Here is a 21348-nt window from a genome sequence, read left to right on the forward strand (position 1 = left end):
ACACCATTCAGATGGCAACTGATGAACAAGCACCAGGGAGTGAGGTCCTCAGGAGAACCAGGCAAGATCTCTGTGATAGGTTGAGGGGCCCTACCCTACCAAGGCCAGTTGGCACACCTGCCAGGAGATGACCACAGATGGAGACATGGGGTAACCAATGACCAGCAGACAGACCAAAGGTGGCCGGTCGGTCCGGGGAACGAGGACAACAGGCAGTGCAGAGTGTAAACCAAGACAACAGAGTGACTGCGAAGTAGCAGGACTTCCCATCACTTGTTACAATGGCAACTATGTAATTAGCTCACATGTATTATTTCTCTTCCAAGGAGAACATGCTGGAGTTTGATACTGATTAAGATATTCAAGGTGCACCCATGGTGCCAATGCCTTGTTTCCAGAGCCTTCCCCTGATCCCAGACACGGTTTTGAACAAGCAGCCCAGGCGATGGCCCAAGCAGAATATCACGGGGTGCTAAGGATACTCCGGGGTACCTGGGCCCTGCTCCTTTCCCCTAAGAGCGGAGCTCCAAGCTCACTTACGCCTCTTCTGTTTCCTCTCTTTCCCAACACTTCCTTGCAGAAACCTCTATTCTTGATCTGCCATTTACTAACTTCTATCTCTAGCCTCAAACCAAGTTCCCTTTATCTTTTGTGTGTGGGTATTTATACCATAAAAGACAGTAAAAGCTCAGGAGTTTACAGGGGTGGAAATTCCTGGCTATATCACAAATATAGGCTACACATACTTGAGGATAACGACCTCAGGTTGACTTAATGCAAAAGCGTCAGGAGGCCACAAAGGGGTCCTTGACCACCAGCCAAGATGCCTGGCCATCGCCTTGCTGATGATGCCTCTACGGTGGTCCTGGGTGGGGGGCAAGAAGCCTCCTGAGCTCCTCTGAGCCCACTCCCTCCTCTCCCCATTCCCAAGCTTCCTTCCAATTGGCCCATGTTTGCAGGAGACAGGCATGTGCCAGAACTCCACTCTCAGAAGCTCCTGGGATAGAAGCCCAAGGCAGACACCGAGCCACGTGCTCCCTGGTGAATGATTTTTAATTTGCCACCCCCCCCCCCATTCCCTGCAAAGCTCTTTCATGATGTACCCTGGGCTCTAGTTCCAAGGAGACGAGCTTGTACCCTGTGCTCAGAGACCATGGGTCACTCACCCATTCAGGGAAAGCCACACCCCTGTGGCAGCAGCACAGGGACATTTAATCTGAGGCATCAGGCCTCAGCACTCTTCCAAACAGGTCACCTTGGGACAGACTGGCCAATCGCCATGGAGTGTGGCCAAGTTCCTGGTTAGCAAGTGTTTTTGTGTGATGAACTTCAAAAAAGAAGAACAATAAACAGATAACCCCCCAACATAGCCTCCCCCACAACCCCCCAAAAAACCAAACATTCTGTTTGTGTAGAATGTTAGTCAAAACCATGGACTGGTCAAGGCTGCTTGCTCCCACCATGCACACAACGCCCAACAGCAAACAGTGCCAACACCCAGGTCATGGGTCAGGAGGGGAACGGGAACTGGGTAGAAGGCGCACGTGTGCTAGGGCATTAACAGGGGCAAGGCAGGTGGCAAGGGAGATGACCAGTCTCTTTGCCGTGGCCTAGCTACAGCTGAGGGACTCCATGTCTCCAAGAAGCCTGACTTGCACCCAGCTGATCCACAAATGCTGGAAGATGGGGTAGAGGGTGGACTCTAAGATCAAACTGAATAAATGAACCAGAATCACAGGTCTCACATAAACATGTTCCAGATTTAGACACAAAACAAACAGGAGAGCACGTTTGCATGTATGCATGTGTTTATGTGCAGCCAATTGGCAGAGCTTCTGGTTGCGTGAGGATTTCTGTGTTACATCCTGTGCCTAGCACCAAATCACTGCCAACAGAGTAGAAAGTTAGCATCTGGGTCTCCGTTAGATTGACCTAGAGCAGGGGAGAGGGCCTCCTGAGCTCAGGGTCCCACCCTGCAGGCCTTGGCAGCCAAACTCCCAACACCCTCCCATCCCAGACCCACCACAGCAGCTTCTTCAAAATTGCTAAGCTGGAGACAGCATTCCAAAGTTTCTTTCCATTTTAATGGGAAGCCGACTTATCAAGAAAATAATCCCACTTGGGGCTATGAAAGGGAAGTAAAACAGGCTCAGGTGTGTGGGCTTAGATCAGTATTGGTTTTTTTCTGGAAAGCAAGCAGAGACGCACCAGGTCCTTGAGGGTATCACTGGCTGCAGGCCCCACCCAAGTCTGGAGGATGGGTCATCTGGGGCCATACACCCAGGGTGGAGGCCAGTGGGCTAACTAAAACAAACAAAACCAGGCTATAAATACCATCTGGAAACATTTTCATTCAAAGTAAAATTAGGGTATGTCGTTTGTTTGGGAAAGGCGCACCTAAGACTTGGCTGAGCTATCCTTGGACTTTAAAAGGACTTTAAAGCAGGATCCAGAAATCCCAGTGCTTGTCCAGTCAATGGAAGATGAAACGGAAACATATCAGGTGGACCAGATCAAAGGGGGTTGAATAAAGGTGAACAGACACCACACCTGCACCAGCCAGGCACCTGGCTATACATACAGGACCAGCAGCACCCTAGCCCTCCAAAAACCCAGCCTCAAAGTGTCACCCTATTGGTTACTTATTATCAAGAGGAGAATGTCCTATCTTTATAGTGAAGAAACCTGGCAGACATCGCCTTAACCACATACGTGATCCAGCAACCAGACAACCTGACATCAGGTGCTCCCACTATCGTGTATGGAAATGACCAACATTCCCTGTGTCACCAAAATGTTTCAGTTGGACCTAATCAGGGGGAAGCAACCAGACAAATCCCAGATTGTGTGATGCTCTACAAGACAACTGGTCTGGATCTCTAAAATGCTAATGCAACAAAAGGCCACAAGATATTCCAGACTAAAGGAAACAAACTAAAGGGACAGGCCAACCCACTGCAATGTGTCATTAACTGGGCCCTGCATCCTATAAGGGACCTTTTGTGGATCATTAGGGAAACTGATTATGGACTGTACACATACATAATACATGCTATTTAAAGGAGGAGAGAAAGGGAAGGGAGAAAATACGGTACTTAAAAAAAAGGAGGAAGGGAAAAAAGGATAAAAAAAAGTGACAGAATATTTAACTGATGAGACTAGGAGAATGTATGAGCATTCACTGTATTTCAGAATAAGAATCTCTGTGTTTGGGGGGGGGGGAAGAGCTAATAAGAATTTGTGTGCTGGGACACACATATTTCTAATACCATGAGGCACTGCTCACCTGTCATGCCCTAGAACACAGGTCCAGACAGGAGTAGCAGTCAGACCAGCAGCAGTGGGTATACCTGAACTCAGAAGTGGGGCTGCCCAGGCACTAAACTTCAGCTTCCCTCTCATGTGCGGTGTGACCTTAGGCATATTTCTTAACCCATCTGAATCCTGGCATCCTTTTTTAAAGACTAGTAATAATAATAGTGCCTATCTCATCGGGTCCTGTGAAGATTAAACAGCTTACTGGAAATTAATGCAAACAGAACAATGCCTGTCCCTAGCAGTCTGCAAGTATTAGATACAACAATGAGAGCTGAGTGTATCATTCTAGAAGTTTTCACTTTGAAAAGCAGTTTAAGTGCTTTCTTAAAGCATAAACCAGACATACTTTAACAGTGCCGTGATACCTCAAGATCGCTGGTATAAAGGGCAGTTACAGAATGCAGGCCTCAAGGACTATTGCGGGGGGGGGGGGGGGGGGGGGGGCGGGGAACGACACACCCATCCACAAACAGTCCCACATTTGTTTCAGTGCTGTTTGGTTTTGTTGGGTTTCTTGAGTTATATATTTAAATACACAGGCATATACACATGCATACAATATTAATAACTTGTTGGTTTCTTTCCTTCCTTGCCTGTAAGCCACTATCAACACATCTCTCCCTTCCCCTTTCGATTTGCTACATCCAGGAACCCAACGACCAACTTGATTCAGAGTGAGGTCAGGGCAGACAGGCCCTCACAGTGTCTGGGCTGTCGTGAGCTGGTTTCAGTGAGAGGACTCTCACAGCACCTCCTCTGAGTTTCAGATTTGAACCCCTACATACAGAACCTCTGGCTGAGAAGTGTGGTCCTTATCAGCCTGTCCACACAGAGGGGTCTCCAGCGCTCTTTTAGCCAGGGGAGGGAGGGTTTCAAATGGCATCATACCAGCTTCCCTCCCAGGGCCAACAGCCATGAGGCACAGGGGTAGCAGGCAGGGTGGGCACACCTAACTGCTGCAGGGGCTGAGCCCTCACCCAGGCTAGGGTAGAGGGTAAGCCATGGAAGGCTAGCAGGAGAGCCAGGCATGACGTGTGAGAGTACTTGTGATTTTCTTAGTGTTGTTTTAGTGTTGTTTTAAATGTTCCCAATATGATGATCCCACATGTATAAAAGGAGAACTGGGAGAAGTTTAAAAAAAAAAAAAAAAACAGCAACACAGCAGGAACCTCAGTACTGGGGAGACCAAGGCCTCCACCTATTTCCTTTAAAAACGTAACATGCCATAATAAAAACAAACAAACAAAAAAACGTAACATGCCTTTTAAGTCAATACAGTAACTTCCCAGGGCATTTAAACGCTGTCTACAGGACCATCAGTAACACTGCCAGGTCTCGAGCTTATGGAAATGCCAGCTGCTCTGCACCAAGACACACACCAGAGTGCACTGCTGCAGGCATTAAATAATTAAAAAAGGGGGGGGGGAAGGCAACGTAGCTCTCATCACAGACAGATCAGAGGCTCAACAAGTTGTGTATGCTACAGCCACACAGCCACACCTTAGAGTACCACACAGCCAGGAGAAAGAATGAAGGTGCCTCAATTAAACCCCTGCCTGGAACAAAAGCCTGTGGTAGAATGTATTTGCTATGATCCTACATTTGTATTTTTCACATGTCTGTGAAGATGCACATGCAAGCATACATGCAAGTCCATTAAGAGGGTCTGGGAAGAGACGTGCCAACTTGAGGTGACAGTGGTTCGCCAGAGGAAGGGAAGGCTGGCACATTCTGTCTACATATTTGTGCACTACTTGAAGAGTTTCACTAGGCCCTACTGGCAGCCTGGGGCTGTGAAGGGGCAGGGAGCAGGGCTGAATGTATCCTGAACAAAGTGCTGGCTCCCTGCCAACCTGGCTTTGCCCTGGGTAAAGGAGATCCCAGTCGCTCAGCTCACTCTTCACTCGACAGGCTGCTGGTCCAAGGCAGCTGCACTGGGGAGCACCTGGGAAGGGTCCAGGTGGCAAGCAGTGTGGTTGAAACCAGGCTCTACAGTCAGAGTCTGTGTTGGGGGAGGAAGCCTAAATACCGGGCCCCAATATCTCACTGATGATCAAATCCCTTGTTCTGTGGCTCAAGATAAACTTCACTAACCCCACCCGAATTATTACAGGAAATGGCTGAATGCAATGTTACTCGACTTCCACCCCAACCCCAAAGAGGGCTAGGTGACCAGGGATATGTCTCTTTCGAGGCCTGCAGGAAGGAGGGGCCGTGCACACCACAGTGGCTCTCTATCCAGTCAGGCCCCCCAGAGCTGCTAAAATGGGCCCAGCCCAGGAAGCACGCAATTGGATGTTTTAGCTTGAGGGGCTACAGGGAAAATAGAGCACAGAGGCATTCTGAAAACAATTCTTTGTGGGAACAAATAGGTAGGAATGTATTCAAGGCATCTCTGCCAAGAAAGACTGAGTGGGCCATTCTGCTGGAGGCCCGCCAAGCGCCACCACACCAGACAACAAGCAGGAATCTCTACGTGAATGATCTGCCCTCAGAAGGCCCTACGCCTTTCTTTCTGAAAGTTCTGAATGTTCACATCAAAGCCCTTCAGCCACCAAGGAAATAGGTTCCTGGTCTTATAACTCCCCAAGGCAAGACTTAGCAAATTTCCAGATCTGGGTTGGGAAGTTCTGATTAGCCAAATAATAAGTGGCTTAAAAAAAATAAAAAAAATAGTGGGTTGAAATGCAAAAATGTTAAGTCTTTGTTTCATCGAGTTTTCTATAACATCAACAATTACCTAAATGTGACAGGGCAATCAGTCCCCAAGTCACTGGCACTCTTTTGCATTCAGGGAGTGGGTGTGGGAGATTGCAGCAGAGTCAGGGAAGGCCAAGTCTCCCCCAGAGTCAAGGTTGAGTTTTGTACTTCCCAAAGCGTTCTCAAACTCACAGCCTCATTTCCCACAGATCTTCCAAGTGGCCAGGGGAGACATCACCAAGCTGCAGGGAGGTCTGGGGACCCGTCCTTGGCCACAGTGCTAGACAGAGCAGGCTGTGAATTGCCTTTTTGACTAAAGTGGTTTTGATATTCACCCCCCTGCCATGAGATCAGTATGGGTGGGTGGGATGGTGGTGGTGGCGGTTCCCAGTGGAGTAGAAGGCCTCGCATGAGACCCCCCCCCCAAAAAAAGCTGCTGGGAGCCCACAAACCAAACCAGGGCTACCTCAGAACCAAAGTCTGCTGCTCAGGTTCTCCCAGGGTAGCCTGGCCTCTCAGTCCCCCACTGTGGCCTGTGGGCTACCCTTGTATCCTCTATGACCACCAGCTAATTATGTTCTGCACACCTGGCACAGGCTCCCTAGAAGAGCCCTCCAGCAGAAGCTGAACCAGACACCCCCCAGAGGCAGGTTCGTGGTTCATAATCAGATTCACCTGGGGCACCATTTAAACTGTATGTTGGGCGGATGGTCAGTATCTGGAACTGGAAATCTACATCTGCAAGGGCTCCCAAAGAAACCTGTACACTCCTGACTCGGAGGTCTACATCTGCTCTGGAGGTAGGGCCTCGAGTTTCTGCACACCCGGAGGGTGAGGCCGGCTCCTTGCTCTTAGACACAGCACACTGCAGTCGGTGTTGGTTTCCATCCTCTCCTGTTGCTTCAGGTTTCAAAGCACCCCAGAGAGACTGGGTTCCACCCCACTGGGGGAGGCCCGGGTTCCCATTGCCTCTGCCCAATCCTCTGGCCTAGACCTGCTCAGGAACACTAGAGCCTGAACCAGGGGGCGAGCCAAGCCAGAGGCTACCCTCCAGCTCAGGCCCCATCCAAGCCTGCCCCGCCCTCGACAGCGAGCCCCGCCCTCGGCCAGCCCCTCCGCGGTTCTCCAACACCGCAGCGGGGCGGAGGATCCACTGGGAAACAGGCTGGAGGGGCGTCCAATCATTCAATTACCCGTCCAATACTGGCCTCGGCCCCCAGGGCGGCCCTCAAGCCACGCCCCACGCACTGCCCCCGCCTCCGTAATCTGGCAGCTCCAGGATCCTTGCCTAGCTTGGCCCCTCCTTCACCGCCACACCCACCCTTGCACTACAGTTCCCAAGCAGAACCAATATGCCTACACTCACCCCACCCCCTATCTCGGTCCACACACCCTTAATTCGTACTCACAAAGAGCAGAAAAGGCCCCGCCATTCACCCTCGACGCCCCCACCCCCACCAGCCACGCGATTCGGGGCGGCCACGGCAAGGACCAGAACCGCGGGGGCAGCCTCCGAGGTCAAGGTTGGTCTGAAATCCGCCGGCCTTGACACTTGCAGACCTCGGGACAGCTCCGTTCCAAATTCGCCAAAAGAAGGGGGTCTTTCAGCTCCAGAGTCTTAGGACTGCGGTTTTTGAGTCAGTCTTTTAGTCAGCTTCTTTACTGTTTTATAAATGTAAAATCTAAGTCATTGGTAACAAAGTAACTGTATTCGGGTTTTTAACCTGGTCCAAAGGTGGAAAAATTAAGTGTAACAAGAGTTAGCGCGAGCCCTGAGGAAAGACACATTTCTTTCAAACCAAACTAGGAGAGAAAGGTGTGCCATCCATTAAAACACAGCTCCCACGTTTGTGCTTAAAAAAAAAAAACAACAAAAAAAATTTATATATATATATATATATATCTACGAAAAACCACCAAAAACGAGGTTCCGGGCCCGTGCGAAGGGGAGGTCTGCCCCGGGGTCGCAGGCCGGCGACGGTGCGCTGAGGCCGCCGCTCCCGCGCAGGTGCCGCCCGCGCGCCCCCGACGCCGGTGGGTGAGAGCAGGGCGGAGAAGAGGGCGGTGCGCAGGGCCGGGCAGGCGAGGGGGCCAGCGCCCCGAGGCCGAGGAGCCCCCCTGGGTTGGGCGCGCCCCCGCCGGCCGGATGGGCGGGGCTCCCACAAAGAGCCTCGGGCGGAGAACCCGGACCGGCCCCCGCTGGCTCTGGCTTCGACAAGTTAAACCTCAGAGCGCTGGAAAAATTACAGGAAGAGGAGAGCGAAGAATGTGCCGAGTGGCTGGAGGGAGCCCTGTCCCCGCGTGAACTTCGCCCGCCGCTCGCCCGGGCCGAGCCGGGCCGGGCCCGGCCGGGCCGGGCGGGCGGGCCCCTCCCCTCCCCGCCCCTCCCCTCCCCTCCCCTCCCGAGCGCGCGCGCGCCCGCCGCCCGCGGGGGAGGGGCCGGGGCCAGGGCACCCCCGCCCGCGCGGCCCCCAGGCGCCCCCGCCGCCCGCCTCCCCAGAGCAGCACGTGCGGCCCCCACTCGGCGCGCCCACACCTGCCCGCGCCGTCCCCCAGCCCCCGCGGGGTCCACGCCCGCAGCCCGGATGACGACATCCGCCCCCGCGGCCCCGCCCGAGAGCGCCCGGGGAGGGGGCGTGCCCGGCGGGGGCGCGGTCGCCCGGCGGGCGCCGGCTCCCGGCTCCCGGCTCCCGGCTCCCGGCTCCCAGCTCCCGGAGCCGCCTCGCCCGGCGCGCGGGGCAGCCGGCAGGACCCCGTGGCGGGAGAAGGGGCGAGGCCGCGGCCACCCCGGGCCCGACCGTCCCTCGAGCCCCGCCGGCGGCCCGGGGGCGTGGCGCGGTGGCCCGGTGGCGCGGTGGCCCGGAGGCCGGCGCCGTCCCCGTCCGCGCGCTCGGGGCGCCCGGGCGGCCCTACTGACCTGTGTGAGTTCTCAGGTGCGCCTTGAGGTGCGAGGACTTGCCGTAAACTTTCTCGCAGCCCGCGTAGTGGCACTTGTGCTTTCTCTGCGGGGACTCGAGGTCGGCGCGACTTCGGCCCCGCCGGCCTCTTTGTCTGAGGCCGGGCTCGCCGCTCCCCGCGGGCCCCGGCTCCCGCTCGGGCTCCAGCCCCGCCTCGAGCTCGGCCTCGGGCTCGCTCCACGCGGGGCTGAGGGGCGCGGCCGCCGCACCGCCGCCGCCGGGGGAGGCGGGCTCGGGGGCGGGCGGCGGCGCCGGCGGCAGGCGGCAGGGGGTCCTCGCCTTCCGGGCCGCGGCGCCCTCTCTGCGCTCCGCCGGGGAGGGCGCCGGCGCCTGCTGGTTGAGGTCCGCCAGGATCCGCGCCACCACGAAGAGCGAGGCGCTGTCCTTGCCGTCGCGGCGCTCCTCGACGCGGGGCAGCGTGGCGGCGACAGCGGCGGCCGCGCCCTCGGGTCCGGACTGCGGCCCCTCCCGCGGCCCGTGCACGACCGCGCGGCTCGACATGGACACGAGGCACTCGGCGGCGAAGTGGTCCACATAGGCGGCGGCTGCCATGCTGCGGGATCCGGCCGGCGGCCCGGCGGCACTGCTGGTCGCGGCGAGTCGTCAGCGGCGCATCCGCACCCACGGCCTCGGGAGAGCGGGCGGGGGGCGGGGGGCGGGGGGCGGGGGCGCGGCGCGCCCTCTCCGCGGGCTGGGCTGGGCGCGCAGCCGCCTCTGCCGTCACCCGCGCGGCTCCGCGTCCGCGAGGCGCCGGCCCGGCCGGGCACCGAGGAGTGAGCGCATGGGGGGCGCGGGCCAGTGGGATCCCCGCGCGGCGCCAGGGGCGGCCTGTCCTAAGGATGCCGAGCGGCGACGTTAGGGACTCCCTCGCCGAGCCGCGGCCGCAGCCTCGCCGCGCATTGTGGCAGGCGGGACAGCCGCCGTGCGCGCCGCGGCTCGGTGTGGGCGGCCCGGCCCCGGGGGTGGGCGGGGCCGGGGCCACATCTGGACCCGACGTCAGCCCCCAGCCACATCCTGGCGGCGCAGGTTACAGGCGGCGGCGGCCGCGGGGCCCGCGCGCGCGCGCGCGGAGGGGGCGGGAACCCCAGAGCGCGCGTCGTCGGGAGCGAGCGGCCGCGCGCCCACGCCCGGGGAGGGGGCGTGGCCTAGGGCAGCACGGGCGGACGCCATTGGCTCGTCGGTGGGCGGCCGGACCAACCCGAGCGGCGAGAGGGGCCGACCCGCCCCGGGGCCTGCGCGCGCCAATGGGCGTGCCCTCGTGGCCCGCGGGAGGAGGAGCGGAAATTTGAGCCGGGAGCCGGGCACGCGGACGCAGGACGTCCGAGGGCGGCGGGCCGGGGCGTGGCTGCGCAGGGACCGCTCTCACCCTGCCGCCCACCCCTCCTCCCAACGGCGGGGAGACCGCGGGACGTTTTCCTGCCGGGCTTCCATACGGTGACGTCCTCGAGCCCGGGAGTGGAAGCGAGCGCTCGGGAGGGCGCCCCTTTGTCCCTCCATCCCCGCCTGTGAGGGGCGCCAGGGACGGGCGCGCCTCGGCGGGGCTCGCCTCCCCTTCTCTCTTGCCTACCACCGCGACGTTGGCGCGGCGAGGAGGCGTGTCCGCTCCGCTGGGCGCGGGGCTGCCGGCCTGGCCCGGGGGCGGAACCACGCCTCGTGCCCCCCCGCCGCCGCAGGGTTTCTAGGTGGCCGCGCCTCGAGACGCGGGCGCTCGCCCTCTCCTTGCTCTTCCTCTGCTGAGCTCCCGGCCTCGGGGCGGCCCGGCTGGGAGCGAGGTCACGGCTGCGGCGGGGCCGCTCCCGCAGGAAGGACTGACAGCGTCCCCGTCTGGTCCCGGGCGGCCGGGGACCCGGAGGGGATCGCGCTGGTGGGGAGCCGGGCTCCGGCGGAGCCTGACGACCGGCCCCGGGCTGGTGGATAACCTGGCAACGTGGGTGACGTGCCCACCGCCTCTCGTGCTTGCAGGAGTGAACTACGTGCCGGTGCAGCCGGCGCCGCCGTTCAGGGAACGCGGGGCCCCTTCCTTCTCGCCCCAGGCCTGCTGCCAATTCCTCTCGGCTGCCTCCTCCCGCCGCGGTGGGAAGGCTTCAAACGCCACCAGCTGCGAGGCCCCCGCCCGCCGCGCCCCACCCACCCGCCATCTGGGCCTCGCGGAGCGAATACCCCGGGCCGTCCAGTCCGCGTCCTCATGGCCCTGGCCCTTCCACTGGCCCCGACCGCCACCGGCGCCCCCGCCTTCACCCCCTCGGCCCCACCATCCTTCTACAGGCCTAGCCCTCGTGGGAGGAACCAGTGTACAGCTTCCCACTGCCTCGGGATGGGCGCAGCACGCTCCTTTCCGGACCCTCGCCGGCAGCCCCTGGACTGGAAGGCAGCGCCTGGGACTGCAGCCCCTGGGCGGTTTGCCTTCGTGGACGGATCGCACGTGTCAGCCGACGGACCGCGCGGGGAACCTGCTGGGTGGCAGCAGCCGAGACGCTCGAGACGCTGGAACCGCGTGGACCTGGGTGGGGTGGAGGGTAGGCAGCGCTATCCTGCGCGCAAAATTAGGAGCGGCCATTTCCCACCGAATTAATTTGAGGCCTGGTGAGAAAAAAACGTTTTTCCAGGTAACGAAGAAGGAACTGAGAGAGGTGTTCTCTGTGGCGTGTCACGGTGAAGAGCGAGCGCCCTCGGTGTTGGTAACTGACACCCTACGCTTACCTCTCCCTGATCAAGCCGGTGCCCTCTGGGAAGTCCGCAGGAGTGCTTCCCTGGGGTGGGCTCCGTCAGGGCCATCTGGGTCAGATCCCTCCAGGAGGGTCTCCTGACAGGAAGGAGTCGTTCTGCCCGGCAGATTGTGTTGGTGACGTTTAAGAGGTTTGTGTCCTGACCAAATAATGATTCAGAGTGTTCCCGTAGTCCTGCCACATGCCACAGTCACTTAGTTAAAGTTGGAGCTGGCCCTTCCCGGACTTACCGGCATCCATCCCCTGCCTGTTCCTCTCCTGCTGCAGTACCCCAGCCTGCACACGCACACTGGCCGTCCTCCCACAAACATGCACTATTCTAGGCACTGGGCCACAGCCATGGGCAAGACACCTGCCCTGGGTGAGGGCAGGCTGGCCTGGCCTCCTTATCTGAGGTCCTCTGCACTGCCACGCACCCCACCCCATCCACAGCCCAAAGCTGTCCTTAGGCCTCTCTGGGGGTGCTGAGTGCAGTCTCCCTAAGGGTTTCAGCTGTGCCCTGTGGCATTCTGGATGCAAAACTCAGTTCCCTGGTTGGTTTCTCAAGCGTTTGATGATCGTTCACTGAAAGCCTCAGACCCTGCAGCCTTTACCACGTAGAAGTATGTTCCAGTATCCAGAGATGCATTTCTCCTCCCCAGAGCTGTGAGTAGTCCGCGTTTTTCTTTTTATGTGGTATTCTGGCAGAGGTAGCTTATGTATAAACGAGGGTGGGTGGGGATCAAGTGTCAGATGGAAGGAACAGAATATACAAAAACAGAGTAGGGAAGATCAGATGAGAACAAGTAGATGGAGATGTGTCTGGGAGTAAAGAGGTTCAAGACTGAAAAGGTAGCTAGGGTTTCTGGTAAAGGTGGTGAACTTCTGGAGCCTCCTGAAACTTCTGGAGCCTAAAGAAAGTAAAAGGAAGCATCTTGGGTTGGGAGACACCAGGCACAATTGACCATAATTGTGGTCATAATAAATGACCATAATAATTCCTGTTATTGCCATAACAGGAACAGGGGGATTGAATGAACTTAAAGATATTGGATACTGAGACCAGCCCCTGCACCCCTCTTGGCATTTCAGATCGCAGGGACCAGGAGACAAAGGATGTTTTCTGGAGCATCAGACCGGGCCAAGGGAAATACCTCAACTTTCTGGCATCTGTGGTTACCCAGCTAAGTCGGATCACCCCAAGGAGAGGCCACTGATAATGAGCCCCACACATGTGTACAGAGCTTCTAATCAGTCTTTCACAGGAAGCCACAGCTGACCTGGCATCTCAGGAAACCAGGGGGGGCGGGGGCATGAAATCTAGAGCCCCAATGGCTTTTTAAAAAGCAACTTGGAAGAAACAGAGACTATATAGAGAGAAGTATATGTCAACATAAACTACTAATAATGTCATCAGAGAAATCAAGATACTGCCACCCATGAAGGCAGGACACCTATAAAGAAACATTCAGAGAACAAACAAAATTTAACATAAGATAGCAGAAAGGATTCAGGAAGGGGGAACAAGATAAAGTTGAGGAAATCCCTATGAAAGTAGAACAAGGGGTGCCTGAGTGGCTCAGTCAGTTGAGCACCTGGCTCCTGATTTCAGCTGAGGTCGTGATCTTGGTCCATGCTCAGGACGGAGTCTTTTTGTCCCTTTCTCTCTACCCGTCCCCTGTTGGTATTTTTTTTCTCTCTCTAAAATAGATAAAATCTCAAAAAACAAAAAACAAAAAACAAAAGCAAAAAAAAAAAAAAAAACAAAGAAAGTAGAACAAAAAAGAATGCCAGAAATGGGAAATAGAGAAAAAATTAGAGGAGCATCCAGGAAGTCCATTGATGAAATAACAGGAACCCGGAATGAATGATCAGAGAAAACACAGGGGGTGGGTGGAGTCATCAATGAATTAATCCAAGAAAAGTCTCCACTACTGAAGAATGTGTGTTGAAAGGGCCCTCAGGGAGCCCAGCTCATTGGGAAAAAATAGTCCTACCCTCAAGGAGATTGCTGTTGAAGTTCAAAATAATGGAGACAAGAAGCGTCCTGACAATAGAAGCAGGTCACATAGAGATTGTCAGGAGTCAGAATGGTTGTGGGCTTCCCCACAGCAACAAGTAGACCAGGCAAGGGGCAAAGCCTTGGGAAATCTAAAGTAAAATTACTTTCCCGTGTTTACCCAGACAGTACAAACCAAATATTTTTAGATGCAGGAGATCTCACAAAATTTGCCTTCCAAAATAAATAAATAAATAAATAAATAAATAAATAATGCCTTCCATACATCCTTTCTCGTGGTAGGAAGCTACCAGAGATAATGCTTCCAAAATGAAGAATTCAGTCAACAAAGAGGGAGGCATGTGGTCCAGGAAGTCTTCCACACAGGAAGGAGAGAAGCACAGAGGGCGAACAGACCAAGCTGGGGTAAATCAGACGCCCTGGGGACACCTCTCCACCAGGTGAAAAAGGTAGAATCCCTGTATCACTCAGGAGAGGCTGGGGCATGCTGCAGTACAAACAACTTGCAAATCTCAAAGGTTTATTTCTGGCCATGCTACGAGTCCATAGTGAGGCACCCAGGGACAGGGAGGTTGATGGGGCAGCCACTGTCTAGAACATGCTGGTCATCATGGCAGAGGGACAGTGAGAGCACTGACCCAGAGGTGTCACTCACATAAAATCTACCTTCCCCCTCCCCAAGTGGGCCTGACCCACTTTCAGGAGCCTTTTAAATCTGGACCTAGAGGCCAGGGACATGGAAATCTGAGCCTGAAGGGTGGCAGGGATTTGAGGCGAGGGGGATTCTGCAGTGTCCAGTTTCAGGTCCAGGACCTCTGGAGGAGGCTCAGTGGTCCTTGCATGTGTGTGGTTCATGTGTGGCTGGCTCATACAGTTCTTTTTAGTCTAGAAACCTATGACCTAAAGATAAATTGTCTGTTCCGCACTCCCGCGTAGCACTCCTAGCCCCAATACACAATCCCAATGCACAGGGGGTAGAAAGGGACAGAAAAACACAACAAACACTCTGATTCAGAAAGTGGAGGAGTGGAAGAGTCCCTGTAAACAGTGTCTATAGCAAACCTAAAATTGTGCCAGACAGGTATTTTCCCCCACCCAGAAGTGAGGATATTCCTGGAGTCATTTGAGTCCATGCAATCGAGGAAGGCCTGGCCAGTGCATTTTTCTTTGGACTCTCACTTCACCCTAAGGGGTTCTTCACCTTCATCTTCCCTGTCTCCTTCTCCTCCTCATTTGTGCTCTCTCTCTCTCTCTTTCTCTCAAATAAAATCTTAAAACACACATACACACAGGGTCACCTGGGTGGCTCAGTGGTTGAGCATCTGCCTTGGGCTCAAGGTGTGATCCTGGGGTTCCAGGTCAAGTCCCACATCAGGCTCTCCATGGGGAGCCTGCTTCTCCCTCTGCCTATATCTGCCTCTCTTTATGTGTCTCTCATGAATAAATAAAATCTTAAAAAAAAAAAGAACATTGATATAAACACAGGGAAGACAATAAATACAGTCCATGCCTCTCATTTAAAACCAGGACAGATATGAGAGGCATTTTAAATGTGATTCCTAAAAAAAAATAAAATAAAAAATAAATAATAAATAAATAAATAAATAAGATTCCTTAAGATACATAGGCTCTAGAGCAAACAGTAAGTTTCAACCATTTCCAACCATATAAGAACACAATGAAATGCACATTTCGATGTTCACTGCTACATGACCCTTTGGTGAAAATATCATAACCAAGGAAGAATTATAAAATATTCTGCAATGACAGTAAAACAGTAGCTATAGTGTATTTATACAGCATTAGATATATACTTAAAGGGTTTTTAATGCCTTCAAACTTGAGAACACCAAACATACAGAGGGACAATATCAACTTACAAAGTCACAGGTCTGCAAATGTCAGTTCACTAACTTGTGCATATTTTAATTTGTATTTCTTCCTTCTGTGTCCTCCTTATCTGTGGTGTATCTCATGACTCTTCTGGACAATCCTTTTGGTAGCTTTCCTCTGCTATTTAGACACCCTGGGTCAACACTTGGATACATTTAGTGGCCTGACTGCTGGGGCTTTGCCACTGATGGTATACCGTTCTGACCCACATCAAAAGGCTGAAACTCATTGATTTTTTTTTTAAGATAAAGTATTCTCATTTTAAATATTACTAACTGATTAAATTAAAATATAATTGATTTCTTACCTAATTTGTTTGATTTTGGTCAGCTACATTGTCAATAGCCACTTTCTGGTGCATTTTGGTAAATGCTATTCTCTCTAAACTTAATTGCAAGTTCTTTGAGCCTCTTGATCTTTGATGGTATAGTAATATCCTTAAGTCTCTTTTCTCTGATTCTTCCAAGTTCTCCCAGGTCCTCCCAGGTGATGATTTCCCAAACATTCTACCCCTGGACACATGATGGCCATCCTTCTAGCCTCCACTGTCAGGTTTCTCACTGCCTACTCATTAAAACTTAAGCGAATGCCACAAATCTTATTTTCTTTGCAGCAACACCCCACACGTGGTTACTATTCTCTCAGTCCAGAGCAGCTAAGTTATGGTATAGTAACAGATGATTCCAAAAACTCTGTGGCTTCAAATACCAAACGTTTAATTCTCAGCACATCAAGAGTTATCTGGGGGACTGCTCTGGGTTATGATCAGTCTCACCCCAGCATCCAGATCAATGGGACAACCATGCCCTGGAATACTGACAGTTTGTGTTCATAATGGTCACAAGGACTGCTGGCCCACAGGGAGCCAGGTGCAGACCCAAGATGTCCCCAGAAGACAAGGAGCTGAGAGCTATTCAGTGAAGCATTAACAGTTGCCACAAACGTGTGACTTCCACAAAATGTGACTTCTGAGGATACTAAGAAAACTGGCAAAGAGTTTGGGGGTTGAATTAATGGTAAGTACATAGAAACAAAAAAGAAAGCAATCAAGAGCTCCAAAGAAAACAAAAGGAGTCCATTGTAGTTGACCACTTGGCTCAGTTACAGAGGGTATTTTCATGAGATTTAAAAACATGGAGCATTGCTCTAATGAACTGTTCTATGTCACTTTAATGGGCCTTTTTTTTTTTTTTTTTTACACACAGAGGCAGAGACAATAGACAGAGGGAGAAGCAAGCAGCCCAGTGCGGGACTTGATCCCGGATCACTCCCTGAGCCAAAGGCAGACACTCAGCCACTGAGCCACCCGGGTGTCCCTCTAATGGAGATTTTTGAGGAGTACACACGGGCAGAGGAGGCAAGAGGAAAGGAAACTAAGTCCACAACTACATATGGGGCGATAACTGACAGCACCCCAAACTGAAAGCCCAAGAGGTAGCAATATGATCATGCTGTGACAGACAAAGTTCTAAGATGGCCCCAACATTCTAGTCCCCAGTCTACATATACTTCTCCCCATAATCAAATGCTAATGCAGGTATTTCTGTAAAGGCATTTTACAGATATGATTAAAGCCCAAATCAGTTGACCTCAAGACGGGGAGGTTATCTAGTAGGCCTGACCCAATTACTTGAGCCGATTTATCTGGGTCTAGGGGTCAGAGATGGGAGATCAAAGAGATTGGAAGCATGGGATTCAAATTGGGATTTGAGGTGGGAGAAGTTTTACATTGCTGGCTTTGAAGATGGAGGAGAGACTACATGGCCGGAAACATGGGTGTCTCAGAATGGCCTCCAGATGACGGCCAATTGAAACTGGGATCTCAGCCTTATGACTGCAGAGAACAAACTTCAACCACAGTCATTGGGTTGGAAGAGGGCCCTGGGCTCTAGTACAGAACATGACCTGGGTGGTACTTTGATTTTGGCCTCATTAGAAGCTGAGCGGAAAACCCAGCTGCCCCATTCCTGGACTTCTGACCTACAGAACTGCCAGATCATAAATGGATGATTCAAGCTGCTAAACCTGTGGTAATCTGCTACACAATAGAAAATTTATGCATGCCCTGTTTGAGTTACAGAAATTGGGGAAAGAGGCAAGAGGGATTATTTCTGGGGAAGGGGAAGAAAGGTAAGTTGAGGGGTTACTGTTTCATAACAAACCTTGAGCCTATAAGGTATCTGCATATATAACTTTAAGGAATAATCCCAATTAAAAGATGTGTTAGACTACGAGCACTCAGCTACCAGTTGCTGTAGACTGAATGCTTGTGTCTCTCCGCACCAAATTCATAGGTTGAAACCTAACCCCTCAGGTGAAGGTATTAAGGGTTGGGGCTTTGGGGAGGTGATTGGGTTATGAGGGTGGAGCCCCCCTCCCCATAAATGGGCCTAGTACCCTCATAGAAGAGACTCCAGAGAGCTCCTTTGCCCCTTCTGTGTTGTGAAGACCCAGTGCTATATGAGCTTCGTATCTATGAACCAGGAAGTGGGTTATCACAAGACACAAAATCCTTGGCACTTTGATCTGGGACTTCCAGCCTCCAAAACTTTGAGAAATAAATGTCTGTTGTTATAAGCCACCGAGTCTATGGTATTCTGTTACAGCAGCCCAGATGGACTAAAGCACCCATAAAATCTATCCCCAATTTCTACAGCAGTGACTGACCACAGTCCTCACACTCCTGCACAGTTACATGTGACCCCGTGACCAAGTTCTGAGTGAGGGAATAGAAGTGGAGGGGCAGTGAGCTGCTTCTGCACTGGGGCCTTTAAGAGGATGGGTTCTGTCCTGCATGTTCTCTTTCCCCTTCTGCCAACTGGGTGATTATGACAACAAAGCCCTTGGGGATGATGGAGCCACCAAAGAGAAGAGATTGGGACCTAGAAACCTGACCAGCAGTGCTCTCCTGAATGGTGACTGAATTTGAGCCACAGTTTGGGGCCTACCTATTACTGGGGCTGAGCTTGCCCTAACTAATATAAAAGTGGAAGTGAGAGGAGGGAAGTGAAACAAAAACAAGAAAACAAGGTATAGGAAGAAGGGGTTTGATGCCAGGCAAAGCGAGGGCTGTGCTTTGTTCTGCAGTGTTATTCTCTAGGATTGGTTTCTTGGTGGCAGCCAGGCTGTGGGTTGCCAAGTCTGGGCATCCATCATCTTCCCTACTTCTTCCCAGGGCAGCCACTGCCTCTAAGTCCTGCATCTACTCACAAGCCATGGCCCAGAGTTGGGCTGAGGGTGGCTGGGATTTATCCAGGATCCCCTCGTGATTTCCTGATGCTAAGGCCCTCCACCCATAGAAAGCAAGCAGTATCCTCTTCATGCAGCCCAGGGGTCACTCGTAGACTCCCACCTGCTCCTATCGCCTGACTTAGCCACAGTATCATAAAGAATTCTTGCTCCAGAGAGACTTTCACCCTGAGCCATTGCAGTACTCAAGTTTGACCATTTCAGAATCGGATGGTTGGATGGATGAGAAACTTCTGACCCAAACCTCATCATAGTCGTTGATGGCTTGTTTCATGAAAAGGAGAACAAGCCATTCTCTGTTGTATGACATGGGGGTGGGGTAGAAAGCTGTTTTCATGTCCCATCTCCCAGTGGTCCTTGAGTACAAAATAATTCATCAGGTCCTAAATGATGAAAGCTGGCTTCACATCTGGTGCATGCTTACACAGCAGAAGATTAAAACCAGAAATGCTTCTGAGACCAGCCATCGAAAGACCGAAGAGATATTTAGTGTCTGCAACAAATGTAGGAGGAAAGCATGTTAAAATGATGGATGGTCCCTTCCAGGCTTGCTGGAACAGATGGCTCCCACTCGTAAACGTGGCAACCGACATGGGATTCCACTTTCCTTCCTGATAATCTGGGAGGATCTCTGTTGCCATGATAATTGCCTATTCTGTATGTCACCTCCCAGTCTTGCCCCTTGGTCGTCTACTGTTCATAATCTGTGATCCTCTCCCTGGGTGGGTGTTCAGGGTCAAATGCTTCATTTCATCCTTTGGACATGAGTCTGATGTTTCTTCCAAGCCCCGGCCAGTAACAAGAAGCCCCAAACTTTGGGAACACTTCAGAACTCCCCTGACACGTTGACACACATGGAAATGCTACAAGGAAGGTGTCATTCCTTCCTATTTCACAGGGGAGAAAACTGAGCCTCTGTCAGCTTGAGAGACATCCTCCAGGACATGTGTAGCAAGATGCACAGCCTAGAGTGTCAGCACAAGTTGGTGCTCCCAGCCTATGGGAAGCTAGCTAATTAATGTGGGGATTTATCAAATCAATTAAATTAGAGCAGGGCTGGTCCATTCTAGGCTCTCATGGAAATCCTGTCTAATGAGTATTCTCGTTAATGGGATTGGGAGGATTTGCAATAGACAATATAGGATAAGGCTTTCTTTAATTCTTGGCTGTCTGCATGTAGGACTTAGTGAAGAACAGAAGGGTGGTAAGGTTTAGCTGACAGTATACAAAATGAAGCAGTATTCTTTTATGCTAGTACTCTAGATGATATTGCTTAGGCATCATAAAATCACAGAAAAGGGGGCTGGAGACAATCTGCTGGGTCATGCCCACCTGATTCACAGGTGAGCTTTTGGGACACATGGGTCCCCTTCTGAGGGGACAGGGAATATCCATCCATCATCCACACCTGCCATATGTTCTACTGTTTTTTTTCTAGGCTTTGGGTTTCCTAGGTAGGATAGTATATCAAGAAGGTCGGTAGCTTTTATACCTGGTTTTAGAGTTAAATTAGTTGATTTCAAATGTCTTCCAACTGTAGCATGAGTTGGTTCTTTCTGTGTGAGCCTCTTTGAGCTTCCTAATTTGGTATTTGGTATGTAACTTCTTTCAGGTAAAACAGCTAGCTGTGCAACTTGGGCTATTGCTCTTTCAGGAAGAAAGAAATGTTTCTCCCCGCTCTTACCCCAGCGCCCCCTTGCCCTGCAGAAAAGGAAAGGAGAAGTTGAAGATGAATTTGTTTTAATCTCATTAAGGTAACTTGAGAGCAGCCAAGAGGCTGCCATCTCTGACCAGAAATCACTTCCTGGAAATCCAGAAATAGTTTCCACTGGGATCTGCTGCCTAAGCCCTTTTGAGGAGTGTGCCTTGGGTTTGGTGGGTGACCATGAGGTAGGCCCCTTGAAGGCTCCCTTCCAAGCAGAGGAAGATGGCCCTGAACAGTAGTCTACTTTGCTTCCTCTCTATGCCCAGTACTCAGGTGTACAGCCCTTCAGGAAACAGGTGCCCAGGGGATGGAGGGGTTCCTCATCCACATTCTGTTGTTGCCTTGAAGTCCCCCCTTAATGACCTTTATCTGCCTCAATGCCATTGGGAGGCAGTAACTGTGGGACTGAGAAATCTGGGCTCTAGCGCTGCAGTCCATACTCCCAGGCTGGCCAAGTGGGAGAGGCAGCCCATTTGCAGACACATTCCAGAGATGCACACACACTTCTGCCCACAACACCTGTACTGCATGCTGGTGACGCAAAGGTCCACGTGGTGCAGGAGCTGCCTCTTCTCTTGCAGAGGCCTACAGTGCCAGCCAGGAGGGACCAGGGATGCCCTGAGCCTCCAAGACAGAGCCAAGCTAAAGGCAGCTGACACTTGAAAGCAGAAATTGTTGCAGTATTGCAAAGCTGTTTAAATATTGTTGCAACAAGAGTGTAGTTGTGGTTTTTTTTTTTTTTTAATGGCCTCAAAGTTTTTGACACCCCTCTCATTGGATCTGGCCAGCTCTTGACTACTT

General features: G+C 52.7%; 2 protein-coding genes across 2 annotated transcripts in view; one reads left to right on the plus strand and one right to left on the minus strand.

Moving 5' to 3' along the window:
* The window catches only part of KLF13 (KLF transcription factor 13), a 50201-nt gene extending 40570 nt beyond the window's left edge, over positions 1-9631 (minus strand). Inside the window, exon 1 of the mRNA XM_077868887.1 lies at positions 8936-9631. Within this exon, the coding sequence (XP_077725013.1) occupies positions 8936-9527 (592 nt within the window). The 5' untranslated portion in view covers positions 9528-9631. The remainder of the gene's footprint in view (positions 1-8935) is intronic.
* On the plus strand, positions 9526-18170 carry LOC144289840 (uncharacterized). Its single transcript, XM_077858318.1, has 5 exons — positions 9526-9829; positions 9884-10293; positions 10658-11491; positions 11582-16609; positions 16799-18170. The coding sequence occupies exons 1-4, from the start codon at positions 9526-9528 to the stop codon at positions 11780-11782; spliced, it is 1749 nt and encodes a 582-aa protein (XP_077714444.1). The 3' UTR covers positions 11783-16609; positions 16799-18170.
* Positions 18171-21348: the final 3178 nt, after the last annotated feature.

Source organism: Canis aureus, chromosome 2 (assembly GCF_053574225.1).
Source record: "Canis aureus isolate CA01 chromosome 2, VMU_Caureus_v.1.0, whole genome shotgun sequence".
NCBI classification, from domain to species: domain Eukaryota; kingdom Metazoa; phylum Chordata; class Mammalia; order Carnivora; family Canidae; genus Canis; species Canis aureus.

Coding starts and splice junctions, on each gene's coding strand:
- LOC144289840 (XM_077858318.1), top strand. CDS start 9,526: ATGCTGCGGGATCCGGCCGGCGGCCCGGCGGCACTGCTGGTCGCGGCG. Junction 10,294..10,657: donor CGGGCACGCGGACGCAGGAC/GTCCGAGGGCGG, acceptor CAGGGTTTCTAG/GTGGCCGCGCCTCGAGACGC. Junction 11,492..11,581: donor GGACCTGGGTGGGGTGGAGG/GTAGGCAGCGCT, acceptor ACGTTTTTCCAG/GTAACGAAGAAGGAACTGAG.